Genomic DNA, 24,014 nt, shown 5'->3' with positions numbered 1-24,014 from the left:
TATCATAATCTTTGAAGCATTGGGGACAATCGTAACCAAAAATGATACCATTCATACAAAAGTTGTCTTTTTCACCTTGACAAATACGGATACCATTTACAAATCAAAACTTGGAATCTGATCAATCGAAGCTCCTGGAGGTCGAGCTTGATAAAGAATCCTGTCAATCATGCTTCTGTAAGGATCTTCATGTCTTTTCTTTAGCAGGTAGGACAAGTTTGTTTCGACTTCCAACTTTATTTGAAAGTACAGTTCTCTAGCTTTCTGTCTGTCCTTCAACAACTCATATCTTCCCTTGATTTGAATTGGCTTCCCAAAGAGGTAGTACAGCCGGCCAGCTGGAATCTTCGGCAGAAGTGCCGGAAGATGGAGAGGTTGGTTTCCAACCTCTCCGGCCATTCCATCCCTATGATTAGATTACATGAATATAGTTTCTAACAGTTTATGTGAGGACAAAATACGAGTTCCTGATAAATCTGGAAAGTTTCATCTCCTACTCCCAATAAGTTATATTTAAATACCGAAGTAGGCTTATCCAAAAAATTTCCAAGCTTTCGAAGGTACGATGCACGTGCTTTGCACGTAATATCAATTATATTACAAAAATTAAAAAAAAAATTGATTTTCTAAAAAACAATTTGAATCATTTTGTTATTTATCTGGACTTAATTTCTTATCATATTAGACGATTTATAAGAACTTATATAACTTACTTTCAAAATTGTTTCCCAAATTAAAATTCAAGCAGTTGATTTTATGTTATATAATAAATTGTAATGAAAATAATATATAGAACAAAATGAACTGAAACAAATTTTTTTAAAAAAATTATATATTCAAACACCACATATAAAACATAATAATCTAAAAATCAACCAAATTATGGATTATATCAATGTATAAATCATAATCTATAATAGCGAAGCATACTAAAGACAAATAATTATTAATTTAAAATCACTTGTGGCTAACTCATAAAATATTAAAACAAATGAAATAGTAATATTGATAGTAAAATATAACTCATAATATTTAATTTAACCTCCTAAAGAATTTTTTTACTTTTTATTTTTACAATTCTATATCATGGATAATAAATTCTATATATCAATTTTACGTATAATAACATTGATGACTATTAATTTCTTGTTAAATAAGTTTTAAAATAATAAATAAATCAACATATGTAAAGAAATGCACATTCAAATAAGATTATATGGTAAATATCAAATAAAATCATATAATAATTATTAAATATAGATTTTAAACTATTAATTTGATCTTTACCATTAAAATTTGAAATATAACAGAAGAAATAAATATAAATTTTAAATTATTGGTACTATTTTAACCATTAAAATTTGAAATATAACAAAAGAAATCAACTTTCATATATATTTTTATGATATTATACTTTATTACTTAATTAGAAATTGTATTAAAAATATAATTACAAAATTACAATAAATCATTGGAAAAAAAAGTAGATATTAAATTAAAAGGATAAAACATTTAAATGTAGTATAAAGATGAATTATTTGATAAAATTAATTAATATAGGAGTTACATTATATTCTTGAAGTGTGTATAGAAGGTTAATTTTGTAATTGCACAATTGAAAACAATGCCCTCATCCACACTTTTATAGGTATATAGATTAATGCGTTTACAGTAATAAAAACATGCAATCCTTTAGTAAAACACATACCACCTTGTTCTTGAGGAGTATTTTCGTGTACTCACGAGAAGGCAATTACTATTTATCAGTATAAGCTGGTTACCTCACATTAAAGGACGCGTAGCGTTGATTATCTCTTCTTATTTTGTCACCCAAAAACGGTACTTTCATCATGTCATCATAGTCCAAAACTACCTGCAAGTAGCAGCAGTTAATAATGTAACTGAGAGCAACAAAATTGCAATAATCATAATTTAGTAATCAAAATTTCACAGTTTATAGGCCAATTTAATTAAATGCTCCAATCATGATTCACAGATGCTAGTTGCATGTATTCTCAATTACTCATGAGCTCCACACCATTAAACCAATAAATGACACTTCTTACCTTGGCTATGTCATCTTCACCAATGCCTCCAAACGGCACAATTGTAGCCCCGAATCTTGCAGCCATCCTCACAAATTCTGGCTCCTCGGGCCAAAATAATTTATACTCCTCACCCTTCAGAACACAAGACAAAATGTTATCTTTGAAACATGTTGAACTGAAGAGATTCAAAAGCAGTGTGTTTAAACAACATATCCACTGACTAGAACCCAACTTAAAAGGCTAGTTCCATATTAGGCGTGACTAGATTTTAAATCAAGTATCCATCCACAATTTCTCTAGGAAGTAAACGTAGGGTTAAGAAAATCAGCAACCCCTTGAAAAATAAACCACCACTCAATGGCTTTCAATGCGCATACAATATATGCTCCAACCTGTAGACGAGAATAAGTCACACTATCAAGGAAGACCCAAAAAAAGTCATTTTTATGTAGTTGTGTCGATTCCAAACGACAACACCAATAATATGATCTAAGATCCAATGAAAAGTACGCTAACTTATTAGGAAAATCTCAAATACCATCATTATATTCCCGATTATTTGTAAAGTTGATGTAGGACTTGTAGCACAAACCTTACGGTGTAAAGCCTCACGAGCACCACCAGGATAAAGAAGGACATGAGATTTCATCCCCAACAGCTTGAAAAGATTACTTGGACTTACACACAAGGCACCATATAACCTAACAAAATCACACACTGAGAATTCTTTGGTTTCACCTTCAAGAAGATGTGAGAACAGCGTGGGGTGTGCGATCCCACGAACCATGACTCCCCTCTCCCGCAGAAACTCTGTGATTAATGGGAAGATTTCTAATCCCATCAGCATGTGATATCCAACTAACAATACCGGGCCTTGTGTAGGAACCCCAGATAGGCCTCTCACTATCGTTCCATCTTCCATTGTTGATAGCATTACAGGACTTGTGTAGGTGTGATACCATCTAATAGAATTTGCAATTTCCAAGAAATTAAATAAGGAGCTTAAGAATTATTTTATGCAAAAGTCTTTTCGCAACTTGTTCTCGTCCGTAATTTTCATTTCAAATTGGTGTTTTGATCCATATATATTATATGATAAACTAATAACAACTACATGTATGAATATTATTAAAAACAAGGTGGTAAGGTATTCAGGAACCGAAAACATGAAAAATCCTTTAGCATAATATAATAGATTGGGTCAAAAAACTTGTTTGGAGAATATTACAAGGATCACTAAAACCAAAAATACCAGAATGAAGAACTAAAATTGTAGATCCTAAAACTCAATTTTCAAGAAAAATTTATAGTTAAATTACCTATAATTCTCAAGTAGTTGCCTAAACTCTGAAAGACTTGGAGGTAGAAAATCCACGACAAGATCATGATTCTTTGTGCGGCGGTAGGTGCCGGTACCTTTTATAATTGTCAATAGATTAAATCCATTCTCCTGCATAATTAGATGTATGTAAATAATAGCAGTAAAAGGAGTTAAAAAATTTCATCACCCACCATTAATATGTTGTGCCTGTTGTCTTTAAAGCATCGTATTTCGCAATTTTGTATTGATCTCAAAATCCTCCAAGCTTCTTCTCCACTAGGAAGCATATCATCCTTTCCACTAAGATTCCAATGCAGCATATAACTTTTAGTCTCAACAATGTTCGTAAAATGTGCTACTTTAATTGCACATGTGGTGTAGAGAGAGGGTAGCTAGCAAGAACGATCTCCTCCTCTCTCTTAAAATTCTCCACTGACATCTATCTACATGTGTGTGAGTGTGTGTCATATGCAAGCCATAATTATCCATCACCTTCCCTCAACTATCCCTAACTTTGGCCTCCACGGCTACTTCACAATTTTCTAAAATTTATAACTTAAAATTTTACGATTGAATGGATACCATACAAACATGTCATAATGATATAGATCACATATTGAGAATTTTCCTTTTAAAAAACATTATACTTAATAATCTATTAAAAACATCAAGATGTGAAGAGACCTAGCAAGAACAAGTACTTGTGCTGTAATGGAACGAAGACGAGAGTTAGCATAAGCTGCTGCTTGTTTGAGCTGCTTCAATCTCCAAATAAGGGTTTCTTTAGGCAGGACCTCAGCCAAATCCTATCAATTTGCAAGAAAGAGAAATTTTCAGTATACAAAATAAAGGAATTCTCCATGTTCTAAAAATAGATTTTGTAAGTGGGTAGGTTGTATAACAAATATCCACTCTAAAATAATTAACCCAATTTCTAATCTCAAACAAAACGTTTACTTAAATTTGATCGACTTAGGGAAGATTATCTAGGATTCAAACCTTACAAGAGGCCCTTTAAGGCCAATGGCCTGAAACCTAAGAAAGGATGGGTAAAATTTACTAGAAATGGCTTCAAAGGTGATGCAAGAGAATCAAAATACGGGGATCACTAGAGATAGCTCAGAAACCTTCATGCTTACTACAAGTTTCTTGTGTTCTTTACCTCTTTATTTATTTCAGGTCTTGCAGCCGCTGGTCGTCATTCCCAGTTGAACGAGCATTTCTCCTATTAGCGCCACCTTCTTCATATTCGATCCATTGCAGAAGCTGTGTCGGGACTAAGGTGCTTGGAATATCAGAAGCTAGAATGATACCTAATTGGTGTCGGGTCCCATATCCAGCTTGTGCTTGGTAAATAGTCCCAGAGATGATAGGGTTGATGTTTTCTGCAAAGGTCTGCTATACACTGAAAAACTCTTAGAGGTTGTTATGTTTCCAACAACCAAAAAAACTCTTACAGGTTGTTTCCCCAGACATAGTTGATTATATATTGCAGTTCTCAATCTTGGAATCTTTGACCAATAAATTTGTTTGGAAATGGATCATTTACCACTAGGATAGTGTTTGTAAATTTTAAAAAAATTCATCATGGATTTTTCTTTCACAAATACTCACTAAATCTGTGGCAACTTATTCTCTCATCTAAAGATGTAAATGCTATCTATATCCCGTGTTGGTCTAATTTACTTTCTCCCATCATTTTCTTTCTTTTGTTAGAGGTTCCCAGCGATTTCAGTCAGTCATATCCTAAAAGCAGGGAATTCAACTAGCAACGAAATGTCAATATTGCTAGAATGAGGAATCGATGGACCATTCTTCTTCTCTAGAAAGATTGCTACTTAGGTATGACACATTTGCTCATTTTTTCCGGGGTTTTCTCACTTTGAATTTTGATAGGTTGGAGGCTTGGAAGCTTGGCGAGAAGTGGCAGCAAAGGGGGCATTTTAAGGAGATTATCCATTTCCTTATTGTTTGATTCCTTCGGGTGGCTCGCAACAACTCCAAGCATCAACAAGATATCAAGTGCTCTGCTTGTAGGACCATTCACGCTATGCCATCCCATATCTCTCAATGTGCTGAAGTGGGAATGAACAAATCTGAACATTGAAGAGGATTCTCTCTACTGCAAAAGCTTGGGGAATCTAACTTGCTGTGGAATGACTTACGCGGGTGACTGTGGTTAGATAGGTTAAACCTTATTCCGCCTCCTTTAGACTTAATATGGAAGACTGCTCTCATGGAAATTCATAAAAATTCCCAATTCGCCTTTTGGTAGGCTAATCTTCTGTCGGTGCTATCCTTCATGATCATGAAGGGAACTTTATTTGGGTATTTTATGATTTCAATGGAGTTGGCTCCAATCTTAGGGCAGAATTTATGGCTATAACGATGGGATTGGAACTTTTCTAGCAATATCATTGCTTCCCTTTATACCTTGATTCAGACTTGCTCGTTCACTGTTCATCAATTTATCTGACCACTTGGCTTGGGAATTAGATCAAATTGGAAGTTTTTGACGTAGTCCCCTTCCTATGTAGACTTTTTTCCTAACTTCAATAAGATGACTTTACCTCTAAAAAATTGGGAAAGGAGTTTATTTAAGCAAGCTGGCAAAGTAAACAACATAGTGGCAGACTTAAATTATATTTATTGGAGCCTCTACCAATTCAATGGCAATATTTCATTCAGTCTGACGGGAAAGTATATGTTCTAACAATAATTTATCTCATTCAACATTCAGATACAGGGAAACGGAAAGATTTTGGCCCTTTTTGAAACCATTGAATTTCGTTAAAATTACAAGTATTTTAAGAGAGGAAACAAGATTGTAGATGTTATGGCCAATGCTGGTTGCTCTTCTCAAACTTCTTCTCGTTTGGAGGGAGCAAGAAATAGTGTCCTAAGAGGCAGACTTAAGCTGATAAATTAGAGCTTTCTGATTTAAAATTCATTTAAATTTGTTTCACATTAATTTGAATAGTACCACATAGTATTATACGGCTTGCCCTTCATAACTTGGTTTGTAGGACGCTGGTCGGGGTCTTGACTAACCCCACCACATAATTGGTGGTTTTATTACATAATAAAAAAAAGATAAAAGAAGAAGAAGAAGAATGTACTCACATGAAGACACAGGTGCACGGTATCGAGGCTTACCGACCAATTGTTTAAAAAATTGCATAGGATGCAGCATTGGATTATTGATATCAACTGACACCATCTTCATTGGATCAACTACTTCATAAAAAGCGTAAGAAGGAAATTTTGAGCAGTTTAAATCTTTAGATGAAGAACCAAATGTGCAACCAAATATTCAATTCATATTGAATCAATAATTGATATCTATGATTTAATTAGTTACTTCTAGGGTGTAATCGAATCGTATAAATAGAGCCAAATGCTATTCATATCTTCATATTCGAACTCAAATATTAGAGTCAACTCAAAGCCAAGCTATATACTCGAAGTATGAACTGTTTGGGCTAAAGTATGATTTGAATTTGAGTTTCAGGTCAAGCTTAATACCTTAGACACCAAGTTTCATTGTAACTCTACTAGATAAAGGCTCGAATTTGAACTCAAACTTGTGATCTCGTTTGACTTTAGATATATTTGCAATACGAATGCTCCAAACCTTCTTTGATTTTAGTATATATTTGACATACAAATTTTGCTTGAAATATATGTTCGTGCTATGTATAAATTCGACTGATTTTGAAAAAAAAAAAAATCACTCAATCCTGCTCAATTTGTTTGCAAACTTCTGGGTTCTGTGGCACATTCAAGGATTGAAATCAGACTAACAAACGAATACATACCCAAAATCAATCCTAGAAGATAAGGAACTGCAGCGTGAAGTTCGTCAGACAATGTCTCCAATAAATGTAGCAAAAGCGGCAGTCGCGACCTGTCAAATGAAGTAGCTGAAGGAAATGATAGTACACATCAGTTAAACATGCCCAACAACTATTAACCACAGATCAAGCTTAAAGGCACAAGGCATACCCGGGTTAGCTAGTATTAATACAAGGTCTATCTGAGGATTACGCGCCGCCACGGCAAGAGCCAAGCACCCACCGAAAGAATCTCCGACTATATAAATGGGTTTGTTTGGAGATACAGAATGCTCGTACTTTAATGCTTCTTCCACCCATTCCAACAAGTCTGACATTTAATCAAACAGCTCGTTCTTAATGTGGAACCATGGTGAAAAACGGATTAAAAAAATTAATGGGCAAGAAAAGAAACGAGGTCTTTCAAAAACAAAATCGTGAACAATTACAAAAATTTAACATGAAAGTAGTTGAATTTGCAGTTAATCTCTCCTCTTGGTTCGGTGGGCTAATAGAGAATTGAAACCTTGAAACGTTGTTCGATCCTGAACTGGGATATGCATGCATCGAACGTGAAAGACCCTGTGGACAAGAAGAAGAAATTAACATTTAATATTATTAAATTAACTTATTTTACCTGAAATTTTTTTTTTAAAAAAAACATAAAATCTATCAAGTATCTTATAAAAAACTTAAGCATTTTTGTAAAAATAATAATTCAAACACCTTCTAAAAACTTCGAAACAAATAATCGTAAAAGATTTATAAAATATCATAAAAATGATGAAAATTAGCCTATAATATTAATAGAAAACCTACTTTCCAAGAGAGATGTGATGCATGATAAGGCCAAGTCCAACTCCATCAATTCCTGCACCAAAAATGTACATAACACACGATAATAACTATTTCGTAGCTGTCATCGCTTTTTTTCTCGAAACTAGTTTAAAATTCTATATATAGTCGAAACGAGCCGGAACTTCACTTAATTACCAGGCAAGAAAAAAAGAAGAGGTGAATGTTTCAAAGGAGGTCCACATGACAAAGGTGTGAACCATCTTGGTGGCCCTCCATCATGCCTAATCAACTCTTTAGCAAAATCAAAATAATCCTTCATACTTTGAGTTCCAAATCCATCATCCCATAAAGCCTCCAACTTCTCATCATTTTTCAAATCCTTTTCTCCCTCATTAATTCCTTCTGAATATAAATTTCTTTTGCTTTTTCCTAAATCCAAAGAAGCCCTTTTACTCTCCTCCTTCACTCCAAAACATATCCCATTTATCTGAGAAAATGATTTCTTGAAGTCCAAACAATGGACAGGGAATCTTGAGTGGATAATATTGTTTGGTGTCCCCAAAACTTTGATAGTCGAAGCCATGGCTGGCATAAAAAAGTCCTTGGAAAATTTCAAGAAAACTTTGAACTATATAGTTAATTTAAAAGGTTTAAAAGAAATTAATGCTCCCATTTTCATGTGGAAATACTCACCAAAAACTGAAAAGAATTCGAGGAAACAACGTAAAACCAATCGAAAGCTTGCAAAAATTTGCTCAGAAATAGAAGAACAAAACCAAATGGTTTTCATGAGCCATTAAGAAATATTATATGAAAAAGAGTGCATCGCATGGGAAATACTTTATCATGGAGTTTTACTAAAATATTCTGCTAACAAATTTTTAAATCTATATTAAATGAAAAAATAAGGTAGATAAGACGACAGTCTCAATTAAAATTATGGGACAAAAACTTGTGTGAGACGGTCTCACGGTTCGTATTTTGTGAGACGGATATCTTATTTGAGTTATCCATGAAAAGTATTACTTTTTATTTTGAATATCATTAGGGTTGGACTCGTCTCACAGATAAAGATTCGTGAGACTGTTTCACAAGAGCCTACTCAATTTATGATGAATTATTATGCCAAGGTGGTGTTTGATTTGATGGGAAATCTAAAATAACTTAATGTATTTATCACAGACAAAATTCGTAAGAGAGTCAAATATATATATATAATATTTTATTGGATAAATCTAAACTTAATTGGTAGCTCTTTAATTTCTTGTCTAGTTAATGTTACTATATTATTATCTTTGTTATTTGTACAAGCTACCTGCCTAGAAATTATTAATAATACAACCAATCTTGATCTGTTCTTGATATTTTAATTATTTTATTCCAGGTGAAGGAGGAGCAGGTGCAGATAAAATATATTATATCAATCGAACGGGCATAAAAAAGGTTTATTTTTATTGTGTAGCTACAACAATATATAATGCGTCTATTTAAAATTGAATCGTCGGTGGATTTCGAGATTGAGTATACGATCTCACGAATCTTTATTCGTGAGACGGGTCAACCCTACCGATATTCATAATAAAAAATAATACTTAGCATAAAAAGTAATATTTTTTCATGGATAACCCAAATAAGAGACACGTCTCACAAAATACGACATGTAAGACCGTTTCACACAAGTTTTTGCTTTCGAGATCTGAGCAGTATAATTAATTAATTGTTCTAAAAACTTTAAAATCGAACTTTATATACACTTGATGTTATAAATGACTGATGACTGGTTCTTCCCAATTGTCGTTGCTGTGAGTCTACTGTCACTTCTGAATTTGAGGTGTCCAAAAAGAGGGATAACAAAGATTATATAAGAGTATCGAGTGTGTTTGACATGCAATGCTCACTGGCCCGATGTACTTAGCCGGTAGGTTGGCCCCGACCCCATCAGACAGACTTTAAGATAGCCCAGCTCACTTTATTATTTTGCCGATAGTCGGGATATTTGGGAGAATAACTGTGGTCAAACTTCATTTTTTAAAAAATGATCAGCTCCAAGTGTATTTAAATGTTTTCAAATACACTTGACAAAGTTACTATTTTTAAAAAATATTTGACCAAATCTTATTTTGCTAACTACCATCATCTTGGCCATTAACAAGCATAATTGCAAGGTCTCCTCATAGTAGCTATAAATACGAGGTTTGTCAGATTTATAAATGATTCAACATATTTTGTTCTTTGAGCTCTTACTCTGCCATTTTCTCAACTATCGGCACCTGATTTGAGTGTCGAAGGGGATACGTCGGAGCTCAAGTTTGGTCTCTTTCTTAATGTTCTTGTTCTTGTTCTCAAGTGTTTCTCAGGTCGTTTTGTAGTAGGTGAGTTGTGTTCTGTGATGTGAATCAAAGAATCATAAACGTCATAATTGAAAGAAACTCTCTTTTCAAATTTAAAATTTTTTTTATCAAAAACTCCATATACAAATGCTAATGATAGTGATAGGCCGCAACCTCAGTTGTGTTCCTGGCATACTCTTAATTGTAGGTCGCAACCTCACAATCCACATAATGTTTAACATATCTTATGTCAAGATCACATACACAATCTTGAATGTCTTTGTGTGAAAACTCACTCAATTAAATTTTGAAGTTGAACTTTCATTTATATGTGTGAGGATTTAATCCATTACAGTGTATGTGTATCTCTCAAATGTACCCTCGCACATTGGGTTTACTCTCATTCTAGCTCATTTCTTCATGTAGGATGTTCATGCTTTGAATCTCCTTCGAAAAGTTATATTTGATATTCAATATGTTATATTTATAGGCTTCAACAATAATATATATCTTAGACACAAGAATATGACCGTTTGAAAATTTTATGTACTGTTTCTGATATTGAAACGATAATTTCTGCCTCTCTGGCCATTTTTCAAAGAGCCCAACTGATTTTGACTTTTTTGTTCAGTTTTGCTTTTGCGCAGAACTCGTAACTTCATCGTCATTTATCAGTATTTATATACGGATTTAGACTTTGACTTGTGAATATGATTTGTAGATTATCGTCTTAGCTTCGTAAAGCATAATTAATCATTTCATCTGGATAACCGAGTTGATAAAACTGACCAAAATACTGCAACTGCTTATGCTAAACTTATTGTTGTTTTTGTGCAATCAGCTTTGGTCTTGAAACCATCAATTTGCCTAGATAACATCTGATTTAGCCCAACTAACATCAAATAAAACTTGTCCCAAATTGAGTTTTTTGTTAAATTGTCTTGGCGGCTAGTCATTCAGATCACCGAACTATGAGATATAATCAAAATAATGAAAAAAAATGCAATATCGGAGCCTTTGGATGTAAAAAGAAAAAAATTAAGATGAATCCAATTAGATTTAAATTTTAAGATAAAATAAATCACATTAAATCATATTTTATTAAATTGTCCCACTATGTTTATAATTTTGGGAAATTCGATTCATTATCAGTTTATGATATTGAGAGACCATAGATTTATGATAGATTTATGTGAGCGTCTTCCAAAAGGGTTTATTTCATCCTACCTATGTGGACATTGCCCTCATGATAGGATGGATGATCAAGATTTGCCCATGCATACGTAGGACCCACCTTTTTTTTTGAAATTGTATGTGTGATAAGATCTTACCCGTTGAAATGATGTGAAGTTAGTACCCACATAAGGTAGTAAGTTGGACCAAGCCGAGATCGAGAAAAAATATTATCTTAGATATTAATTTATCGAGTATTAATAACAGAAGTTTTACTGTATTTAAATTATATCAAAAAATAATTATAAAAATTAAAGAAGAAATAAACTGCAATTTTAAATGACGAAAAAATACAATATGAAATAATGTCATTTTTAAAAAAAAAAATTGACAAAACAACATATCATGATACTATTTTGACTGAATCGTACATATTTATTTAGCCATCGAACATTTGAACGTGGAAAGCTAAGATAATGGAGGAGCAGTATGGAAGGTGACTGGGCGGGCAGCCTCACCAAATTCCGTGTAGTGTAACAAATACGCGTCCTTGGAATAAAGTGTAGAAATAATTTTTTTGTTTATTGATATTGATTGAGACACTTAAACTTGCCATTTGCCTTGTATTTAATCATCTTTTCGTAACTAATAAGAAAAAAAGTGCACGTCGTTTAGTAAACAAAGACCATAGCTGGAAAGTTACGTTTCATACCCACGCGGAATTTACAAAATAATATATATATATATAGTTACGTTTCATACCCACGCGGAATTTACAAAATAATATATATATATATATATATATATATTATGTATATGTATATATTATGTATATGTATATATATATATATATGTATTTAATCATCTTTTGGTAAGTAATAAGAAAAAAAGTGCACGTCGTTTAGTAAAGAAAGACCATAGCTGGCTGGTTACGTCTCATACCCACGCGGAATTTACAAAATAATATACAAAATAATATATATATATATACACACACGGTGGATGAGCAACATATCAAAACTATATATATATACACACAAACATAGTTTATTTCATATTTTAGATAGTAATTTTGACATTGTCTAATAGAGTTGACCGTTGATGGTTTATTCTTTATATATGTTAGAGTAGGTGTCTGTAAGTCAACTGTTGGATTAGACATTATTAATTTTAAGTTACAAACGATCTTTGTTTAATAATATTTTACATTTTATTCATTCTAACATTTAATTTATTTGTATATTCATACAAGATACATAGATAAAGATCTTGAATATACTATACTACAATAAATATGAGGTCGTACATATGATGTTGATCATGAAATACATATATTAGTTATTATATATTCTAAACACGTTCCTAGTCGATTCAACCGGCTAAGAAAATGATAAAGATCGTTCGAACTCGAGACTAGCATATGTATTGTGTACCATGTTTAATTGGTTTTGGACATAGAAATGTTCAAACATATGAGTTCACTGAACAACCCTCCAACATACTTTCCAAGTGGTTATCAATTATTTAGTTGATAAGTCCATTGTTATGGTTGTACTCCATTAATCCTTACGACTCAGGACAATACTGAGGCTCGACGCGCTAATGCTACACTTTGACTCGTTTACGGGCTCCATGAGGGCCATCAGGTGATGAGATTTAGTGTACTAAAGACACACATAGGAGACAGTTCATTGTATTCGCGGATTTACTGCTCGTCTACTAGTGTGGATATCCTATATGAACTGATGAATTAATAATATATGGAATATCTGACGAAAGTATGAGATGTGCACAATGATCATTCAAAGATAAATCGGATCGTTACCGAATTCATAAAAAACCTCGATATACTAATGATGCAAATTTGATCGTGTTATATAAGATGAAAAGACTGTATTGTATGCTAATCATAATCTAGTGGTTCTTGCAGGCACTATCAGTGATATTTAGAAATTGTAGAGCAATGCTACTAGATACTCTTACCACAATTCATTGATGCAATAAAAAATGAGTTCTAACGTTTTTATGATCAAAGATTTGATACATAAAACGGGCTAACTAGGGTAAGCCCAAATAAAGAATAAATAGTATCATGAATCACAATGAGTTGTGAATTCACGGCTAGTTGTATCTTTGAACTATTGAGAGTCACACAAATATTTATTTATTTGTTCTCGTCGAGGTAGTAAAATTCATGGAGCTGAATTTGACATCTGGAGTTTGATATGATCAAACATTAGATGCTTATAAAGAAGTTTGTAACTATATTCCATTGATAAAATATGGAGAGAAAAATTAAAACTGGTAAAAGCAATTAGGACAGTACAACTACCTAATTCGCGTGGAAATGTTCCAAAATTTGTTGTAAGGTCTAGAAAATTTGAACTACATAACCTGACTGCATGCAATTTAGAGTTTTTCTAATATGTGTTTAATTATTTTGGCTGCATTAAATGCATGATTATTGCATGGATATGTTTTTTGTTTCATGGTTGTTAAGGTTTCATGTAATACGGCTTTTAATAGTTTTTCGCGTTCGAACAAGGAACAAAGACCGGGGATAATTAAGGAAAAATATTTTTATTAAATAATTATTTTTAATTATTTAATATATGGTGTAATTAATGGTATTTTCAAAAATGGGCTTTGTAGGGTATTTTTACTCTCTGAGGCATATTTTAAACCGATATCGCTAGATTGGGTGAAAGGGATGGGAACAGCCATGCATGGCTCAGTTTCGGCCGTGGTTCAGACCCTGGTGGGTGAGCACCAAGGCTGGGAAGGGGGTCGTGAGTTGCTGGAGGTTGATGGGAAGGTTGAATGGCTAGTTGGGTTACTTCTTAGTGGAGCCGAGCGATCGGACGGGAAGGGGATGTAGGCGTGAGTAGGATTGATCCAGGAGGGATTCCACGACTTGATCTTGGCCTTAGGATAATGGTCTAAGGGCTGGTCACGTTGGTTCGGGTCTACGGTCGAGTTTTGAGAGGCTAGGTGCACTAGGGTTTGAATCTTGAGAAGGGCCAAAATTTCCAGCAGCTGGTCGAGGGTTTTCGAGGGTCTTAGGCTGGTGTGAAATAAGTGGTTTAAGGTCTGGTCATGTAGGCTCAAGTCATGGTTTAAGTTGGGAAAATTTTGGTTGAGTTTCGAGTTGATTCAGGTTAAAACCGGGACACCAATCCAAGTTTTAAAATGAATCGTATAAGCTATCGAATGGTCTCGAGTTTACGTCTGAGAAATGATTATAAATATGTTTTGGGGTGTTTAAGGAGTTTGGTTGGCTTCGAGTCGAAATTTTGAGGTCCAGGGGAAAAATGGTCAATCAGGGTTTCCAGGAGAAAAATGGTCATTTTGCACCCAGGTCTGGCAGCGTCTCGAGAACTAAAATTGCTTGATTAAAATGTTTAGGCTTATTATGAATATAAATTTTTATGAAAATACGGAAAATACGATGCATGCTTGGTTTTAAACAAAAGTACGTATATGCATGATTTTTATAAGTGATGAATACGATGACATGTTTTTGAAGGAGTGGAGTTGGTTGTAACTAATACAAACACGAACACGAACACAATTATGTAAGGCCAAGGCTCAGTGGATGGGTAAAACTATCGATGATGTCCCCGTCGTCAGGTACCGCGGTTATACATAGATGAATCCATCGAATTAGAGCTGATACGAAAGTCACAACTCATGATCTGAATTCAATAAAAGAAAATGAACACGTAAATGTCGATATGCCAAGATATGTTATGGATACATTTATGCTTTGTTATGTTATGTTTAAGTTCATGCTTTTAAGATCATGATATGTATTTTAATTACAGTACTTTTCATTGTTTCATATTATATATATGTACTAGTTATCACGGTTCAAGTGTGTTGAGTCTTTATACTCACTAGGTGTGAATGATGTAGGTGAGCATGATGATGTGGAGACAGGAGGTGCCGAAAACTGAGTAGACGGAGCTGGGTGTGCGTTCGTTAACCCGAGGACCATATTTTTTTCGCACATTATATATTTATGAGTCAGGAGTAAAACATTGTAATTTTTATATATTTTCACCTTTTACTATGTTGATGATTTAGCAAGATTTTGAATGTTACATTTGAGTTCCTTTAAAAACCATAGTCTAAGAATTTTGCACGACTAAAATAATTTAGCTGCAGTATTTTCATTTAGTAGTTGAATGATATTTTCTTTTTTAAAATGCATGTGGTTGAGAAAATTTCGAAAATAGCTTATATATAAAAAAAATTCTAGTAGTATTTTAGCACTAGACGTTACATTTGTAGTCGCCCTAAAAGTGTTAAGTGGATCGAAAATCAAAACACAAATCATGACAACGAGCTATTTATAATTTCACATCGGTAATATCTGATCGTCGCTCGGGAATATTAAATAAATAAAAAATCATTTCTAATTTAATTGAAAAATTTTGATTGATTTGGATTGTGCAAGTCCTAATTTTTAAGATCAAATCCTAGGTCAATCAAAATTGTAGGTGACATACATGGTGTTGATCACATATCTATAAATAATATATGAGAGCGTATGGTTAGATATACCTACCTCAAATTTTTGAAAACCATCATTCTATCTTCCATCAATTGGTCAAATCATGTACCTAGATTTTAGGGATTTTATTCGCCACTTTTTGTCATCATCTCAACGAAAAATTCTTCTATTTTCTAGTACAATATAGAATAGGATCAAAGTCACCTTTCGTGACCTTGATTGAGGAGATCCGAAGAAGGATTCAAATAAGATTTTTGAAATCTTCAAGGAAGCACAATCAATTTGTAGGGATTTGCAAAAAAAGAGTTATCAACGCTGATCCCGAAATAGTTGGAGTAATTCTCAAATATTTAAGTTTAGAGGTAAATTCCAAAAAAAAAAAACATCCAATTTGTTATGATTAAAACCAAACTAGTGCACAAGCTTCTTTTTATGATCAAAATAAAATTTAATCTTCCACTGAATATTGGAAATGAGAAAATAATACACCAACATTGATATCATAGCACAAGTTTCTCTAAATCATTTGCTTGCGTGTTTATTGTGTAATCAATTTAAGTTTATTATATATAATGGCTAAAGAAAAATTCAAAAAATTGTAGCACACGGAAAAAATTATTGTTCAGAATAAACAAAAATAAAAAATTAATTTACACGCTCCCCAAAATAGTTTAGGGATGTTGAGAGTATTATTTCTAGTGGGAGTGAGCATGTTGACTGATCTGACATAAACTCTCTTCTTACTTGTGATTCCTCTCTACAAAAAAAGACACCAATTTCTCTTTCCAATGGAAAGTGGAATATACACATGACTTATTGGATTTTATCTATACGGTTGTATGTGGCTCGCTAAGTTTTAGCAGAAATACGGGCATTCCTAATTCATTATCTTCGCTGATGGGGAAGCCTCCCAAGTATTATTATCTAAGAATATGTGGATGCCCTGCTTGCATGAAGCAGACAATGGAAGTCCAATTGAATAGTGGATCCAGTTTTGTAATACTTTGTGTGATATCTAAATAACTTTATTGGATACTACTTCTATTATCTCAAGGTAGAGTGTTTATAGGATAGAAAAGATGAGATTATAGAACCCAAGGATGTTCGAGAGACATCCACACCTAAGATTCTAGAACCCACACCTCAACATCCAGTTGAAGAGGTACACGCTCCTAAGAGATATGAAGAATCTCGAGACCACCTGTGAGATATGGTCTACTTCTTTAATAAGGCCAAGAAGAGCCTGGCCTTGGATGTGATTCAAAGAACTTCACAAAAACAATATCTAATATCGATTCATCTAAATGGCTTGAAGTCATGCAGTTTATGATGAACTGCATGTATTCGAACAATATTTTGACTTTGGTGGATCCATATGAGGGAATCGTTCTCATAGAATATAAATGGATCTACAAAATGAATCTTGGGGCAGATGAGAAGGTATTGACCTTCAATGTTAGATTGATAGATAAATGAAATATTAAAAAGTAAAGAATAAGGAAACATTTTATCTAGTTGCAGTGTTCAAGTCTATTAAAATCCGGCTAGCCATAATAGCGTGATATGACTATAAAATATGACAAATGGATATGACGACGTCATTTTTTAATTATGATAATAAAGAGGATATTTGCATATCTCATTATGAATGATTCACATCGGTGGGAAACGAGCATAATGTATGGAAACTTAAGATATCAATTTATAGTATCAAACAAGTATTGGGGAGTTGGAACCTCAGTTACGATAACACTATCAAAGAGTTTGAGTTTGTTAAGAATCCTGAAGAACCATTTGTGTACAAGAAAACTAATAGGAGTACAATGACATTCCTAGTACTTTATTTTGATGACATTCTACCATTGAGAATGATATAGGATTATTGCAATCAATTAGAGTATGGTTGGCAAAAAAATTTTCTATTAAAGACATGGGTAAGTTATCTTATGTATTGAAAATATAAATCTATAGAGATAGATAAAACAGGATGTTTGAGGCTCACCCAAGCTGCTTATATTGATATCATACTGAAAAGATTCTTTATGAAGGAATCCAAGATATTATATATACCAATGTGTCATGGTGAGACTCTATCAAATTCTATATGCCCCAAGAATAACGAAGAGCTAGAGACGATGACACAATGTTCCATATGCATCATAGGTAGTATTATGTATGATATGATATCTAAACGACGTGATATAGATTTTGCATTGAGTGTTGAAAGAAAATATCAGTAGAACCTAGGTCCAATGCATTGGAAAGTTGTAAAAGATATTCTTACGTAATTAAAAATGACTAAGAATTTGTTTATGTTTTATGGGGGTAGAGAACTAAAATTGGAAGGCTACACTTACTCTATCTTGTAGAGTAGGTGCCAGTCGAGCCAAGTGTTGGCCGAGTGTTCACAATGAAACTCTATTTATAAACAATCTTTATTTTAATAATATTTGAAATTATTGTTTCGTCACATCTTTATCTGTATACACATGCTAGTTGCATATATGAAGTCCTTGAATATACAAATAGTAGAAAGAATATGAGATGCTCATATGATGAGTATCATGAAACTCATATTTGCAATACTGTATATTCTAAACAGTTCATAGTCGATTCAGTCGCCGCTAATAAGGATATAGGCCGCTCGAGTTTGAGACTAGTATATGCGATGTAAATACAATGTTTCATTGGTAGGGGACATTGTGATGTCCGAACATGCAGATAGATACTCCTTGTAGAGTGCACTGAACAACCCTCCATATAGGACTTTCCAAGTGGTTCTCACTTATCGAGCGAAAGTGTCCTAGTTTATGGTTGTATACCGTTAGTCCTTATGACCCGGGACAACATTGAGACTCTATATGCTAGCATTGCACTTTGACTTGTTTACCGACTCATATGGGGTCAGTCAGGTGGCAAGGTTTGGTGTTTTTTTCGAAACATATAGGAGTCGATGCATTGTAGTCGGGGATTCACCGCTTACCTTCGGGTATGGATATCCTATGTGATCTCATGTATATGTAGTATGAAATCTCTGATCAGAGTATGATGGTAATTATGAAATGGGTTTCATAGATTACACCATCGATGCAACTACGACATGACACATAGTATCGATTCTTTGACAGCTCTCGATATACCAATGGTTGTCGAATCGGTCGGGATATATGAGTTGAAGGGACCGTACTGTACGCTAACCATAATTGAATAAATCTTGCAGGCACTATCATTTAATACCTAGGTAATCATGTAAGCGATGCTGCTAGGCGTTTAACATGATTGGTTGGGTACTATCAGACTTGAGTTCTGACGTTCTTATTATCAAGGAGTTGATAAGTAAGAATGAAGCAATTGGGGTATGCTCATATAAGGACATGTTTAGTCCCGAATCACATGGTGATGTGAACCCACGGTTAGTTGTATCAATGAACTATTGAGGGCCACACAAGTGTTAACTTTCTAGATCCCGTTGAGAAGTTAAATAGTTCAATGTGTTGAACGGCTTATAAAGGAGTTTATAAGCATAAATAAAAATAGAAGTATGACTTCTATAAGGGAAATGTAACTTTTAATTTGAAGAAGTGTTCCTAAATTAAAAGTTGGCCAAACAAATAATGTATTTGAAAATTGTGATTTTCATAAACATTATTATGGACTAAATTAAATTAATTCAAGTGTTGAATTAATTAAACACTAGTGGACCTAATAGAGTCCAAATAATTAAATTAATTCAAGTGTTGAATTAATTAAACAATATTGGGCCTTGTAGAGCCCAATTAGAGATAATTATTAAACTAGTGGGCTTGAGTAAAATCAAGTAAGGTTTAAATGGTCTCAAATATGTTTGAGATATTTAAATTAAAGTTCATGAGCCTTGTAATTGTTACAAGCCCAAACAAATTGCATGCTTGGAAGGTAAAGGGTTGGAGGCAACTTTTGAGTTAATGGCATGGCATGCACATGCAACTTACTACTACAACTTTTTCCACAACCAAGAAAAACACTTTCTTCTCTTCACACAAGCATGTTGGATGAAATTTTGAGCTTCATTCTCTCCATTTTTGCTTCTTCAATTGTTAAAGATTGCATACTCTTCTCAAAGAAAAATCCTCTAATTTTTCTAGTGCAAAATTAGAGGGGATCTTCCTTGTTGGTGGTGAGCTTAATTTTTGAGCAAGGAGTGCTCAAAAGAGACTTGAAGATTTGTCTTGCCATTGAAGAGCTAAGTTGTTTACAACTTAGTTGGAGCCATCATCAATCTTTTAAGATTGATAGGTATATTTCCTAAACACACTATGAATGTCATTTTGTGTTTTATTGTATTTGCTACACATCTTAGTGTTTAGGGTGCTCGATTTCTTGTATGAAAAATATTTTGAAACTTCCGTTGCGCAAGTGAGCACCTTAAACTGATCCCCTTTCATATCTTCCAATCAGATATGGATGATTCAAAATCAACATTTGGATTTGTATTCATGATCAATGGTGATGGTGTCTCTTGGAAGAGTTTCAAGCAAAATGTTACAGTAGATTTCACCACTGAGGCCGAATACATTTTTGCATCGGCTGCAACAAAAGAGGCAGTTTGGATGAGGAATTTCATCCAAGAGTTGGACGTCATTCCAATTGGATTTGATCTAGTCCCAGTATAGTGCGACATCGCAAGTGACATTGCACAAGAAAAAGAACCAAGTGCTCATCAGTGATCCAAATAATATATGTCCCGTAAGACATCAATTTCTTTCATAAAGACTTGCCTTCATTATTCTTTTAACATTGAGATATTATATCATTTTCTTTAAAGGGGTTTTTCTTCGCTTCAGAAGAGTTGTGTAAATTGTTCAACTAGAACATTAATGAAGCTAAATAGTATAATCGATCTTATACACAAGATCAAATTAGGGGTGAGCATTCGGTCGGTTCGGTTACCGACCGAACCGAATTAGCCATAACCGAACTGAATCGAAATAATTAGTCATAACCGAACCGACCTAATTAATTTTCATAACCGATGAAAACCGAACTGAATTAAAATCGGTTAATTCGGTCGGTGATCGAATTAACCGATTAGTTTTTTTAAAAAAATTTGTGATTTAACTTTAATTATATATGTACTTTTTCTTAAATATTACAGTCTATACAAATGCATAAAAACATAAAATCACACACATCACAAATGTATAAGTTTTGTTTGAACACAATTAATACATATTATGATTTTAAAATTAAAAATTAAAAAATATATAAAAATTGATAAATAATAAAAATTTATTAAATAATAATATTTATAATATCGGTTAATTCGGTTAACCGATTTCAAAATTTTGAAAATCGTAAGCGAACCGAATTAACCGGTATAACCGAATTTTTTTAATTTGAAAACTGAATTTCTGAAATAACCGAACCGAATTTCCGAATTGGCTCGGTTCGATCGGTTAATTCGATTTAACCGAAATCTTGCTCACCCCTAGATCAATTAACATATTTTGAGATTTATCTTACATTGGGATCGATCTCAAAAATATTTTTTGAGCTTCTATTTCCTCCCTTCAATGTTGGAAATATCATTTTACAAGAATAACAAATGAGAAATTGTGTCATAAAAATATCATTGATCAAAATATTTGATCATAAGATTCAAATTATTTTCAACATATCAACAATCTCTTCAAGAGATTTACTCTAGTGCATTTGTCGCACATAACACATTATTAGTTGGCATAGTATATACAACATATATATTTTAGATATCCTCAAAATATGATGCATTCATTATCAAAATCAATGGTATCATTAGTTATTGGAGGCAAAATAAATCACTAAATCAATGTATTTAAAATCATAAAATTGATATTCATGTTTTTTTCTTTTAATCAAGCTTGTCTTGATTATATATTTTGGAAATTTTTCTCAAAACGTATTTTCGCTAGATAGTATGGGGATTTCTGCCAATTTGAGCTTATGATAGTAGTATCAAATTAAATAAGCCATAAATAAAAATTCATAAAATTTCCTGGATATTTGATTCAAAAATCTTCATATTTATCGATCCAGGAACTTTTGGCTTCACATTAACATCTTTGTACACTATCAATAATTTCTTAACTATTTATATAATTTAAATGATCAACTCAATCGATTACGTTAAACTCTGAAAATATTTGTATCGATGATATTTTTGGAAAATATTAGCTCTTCTAGAAATTATATTGATTTGTAATATATTATTTATACCAAATCAATATTGGCATTGGATTCTCAAATCCATATACATTAATGTTTATCACTATGTTATTGGGTTTATTTCATCCTACCCATGTGGGCATTGCCTCCATGATAGGATGGACTGACCAAGATTTGCCTATGCATATATAAGACTCATTTTTTTTTTGAAATTGTATGTGTGGCAAGATCTTACCCGTTGAAATGAAGTGAGGATAGTGCCCACATAGGTAGGATCTCATTAACCGTTATTGTATCAAGCATACATTTTCTTTTCATCATCAATCGAATGATCTTCTAGATCATTAATACATTCATATCGACATACGATGAAAATATAATTTGGGCAGACATCATTGACCTCCACAAATTTTATATCGAGCTTGATGTATATCTCAATATTTTGTGCCAATTTTATAATTCATATCTCATTTGAGATGAGATATTCTTATTTGGTATCAATTGTGTTCATTGTTACTATCACATTCATCTTATAGATTTATTTACATTAGTTAGACAACTTTGAATAATCGTCTTCCTTTATTTCTCTTTGAATAATCAAAATACTATAACTAAGATATTGAAATTGAACTTGGGATATTGAACGTACATTTTCAAATTTTTACATATACCAAGTAGATTTTTTACCTTAAGTAACGACATTCAGTCTCTCATGAATGTCACTCCACATTAGATTTTTGGTTCCTACATTTGCAAAACATATAAAACAACATATGTTATACAATATTTTATCATTTATTAGCACTTTAAAATAAAGAAAATTTTAATCAAATAATTTTGAGATTAGTCAAAATTATATTCACAATAAAAAAATGAGGAAATCAATTATTTTCTTAATGTGATTTGTCTTTATTTACAAATCTTATAATATTCATTAATATCCATATAAAATGATGTTTCATTAAATAACATTATAACAAAATATGGATAATTATTTAGATTCACGTGGTTATGTTATGATTTAAGAATTTATCAGAAGAATTATATATGCTGAGGCATGCATGATAGATTAAAAAACATAATATAAGCATATTAGTTAACATAAGAATAATATGCAATAAAACATGGAATTGAAAATCGGTGACATTATGGTATCGCTGTCGTATATTCTCTTTCAAATATTGTGGTCTTACTGCCACATATTCATATATATATTTTATGAAATAATCTATGTAGTTCATCATTGAATACGAAGTCAGTATACATCATAAAATAGTAACGACTAATAGATCATGATTTTTCTTTTGATAGATCTTAGATCTTTAATCATCTTCTTTAGGAACATATATAATTTTAGATCTTATATCGATATTTTTTAAGAAATTGTAATAAATTTCTCAAGTCATAAGATCCTCGAAAAATCATTCAACTAAAAAGGCATTAAATTCATATTCCTCAAGAATATTGCCAAATATTGGATCTTATGTAAATATTCTTCATGAATATCAACAAATTTTTGATATTTTGATCAATATTTTTTTATAAATATTGATATATTTTGATATAGATCTATATCTTTTAATAATATTTATAAATCTTGAATCTCATATCAGATATCAAATGTGACTATCTTTAGTTTCTCAAATATGACATCATATATTTATCATGAATCTCTTTAAATTCTCAATATATTATATCATAATCACGAATCTATTTAGATTCTCAATATATTTAATCTTATATTTGTGCTACTTTGGAGCCATCAACATCATGATATTTCAAGAGCATCAATATATCAATAATTATAATTGT

At 32.5% G+C, this 24,014-nt stretch overlaps 1 protein-coding gene across 1 annotated transcript; it reads right to left on the bottom strand.

Annotated features, from left to right (window-relative positions):
* On the bottom strand, window positions 1–8,824 carry LOC142526784 (phytyl ester synthase 1, chloroplastic-like). Its single transcript, XM_075631372.1, has 13 exons — window positions 8,196–8,824; window positions 8,022–8,073; window positions 7,729–7,784; window positions 7,375–7,533; window positions 7,188–7,292; window positions 6,509–6,603; window positions 4,054–4,175; window positions 3,561–3,669; window positions 3,368–3,498; window positions 2,641–3,010; window positions 2,067–2,180; window positions 1,782–1,873; window positions 1–406 (listed from the first exon to the last, which is right to left on the bottom strand). The coding sequence occupies exons 1-13, from the start codon at window positions 8,590–8,592 to the stop codon at window positions 97–99; spliced, it is 2,112 nt and encodes a 703-aa protein (XP_075487487.1). The 5' UTR covers window positions 8,593–8,824; the 3' UTR covers window positions 1–96.
* Between the last annotated feature and the right edge of the window lie 15,190 nt (window positions 8,825–24,014).

Source organism: Primulina tabacum, chromosome 15, assembly GCF_025594145.1.
Source record: "Primulina tabacum isolate GXHZ01 chromosome 15, ASM2559414v2, whole genome shotgun sequence".
Classification (NCBI taxonomy): Eukaryota; Viridiplantae; Streptophyta; class Magnoliopsida; order Lamiales; family Gesneriaceae; genus Primulina; species Primulina tabacum.
This window is presented reverse-complemented; position numbering and strand designations above follow the sequence as displayed.

Bases quoted from the DNA above. Each gene is read 5' to 3' on its own strand.
- LOC142526784 (XM_075631372.1), bottom strand. From the start codon at position 8,592: ATGCCAGCCATGGCTTCGACTATCAAAGTTTTGGGGACACCAAACAAT. The intron at 4,176-6,508 runs GCACCTGTGTCT...GCAAATTGATAG, and splicing joins TCGGTAAGCCTCGATACCGT to GATTTGGCTGAGGTCCTGCC. The intron at 407-1,781 runs GTAACCAGCTTA...ATCTAATCATAG, and splicing joins TACGCGTCCTTTAATGTGAG to GGATGGAATGGCCGGAGAGG.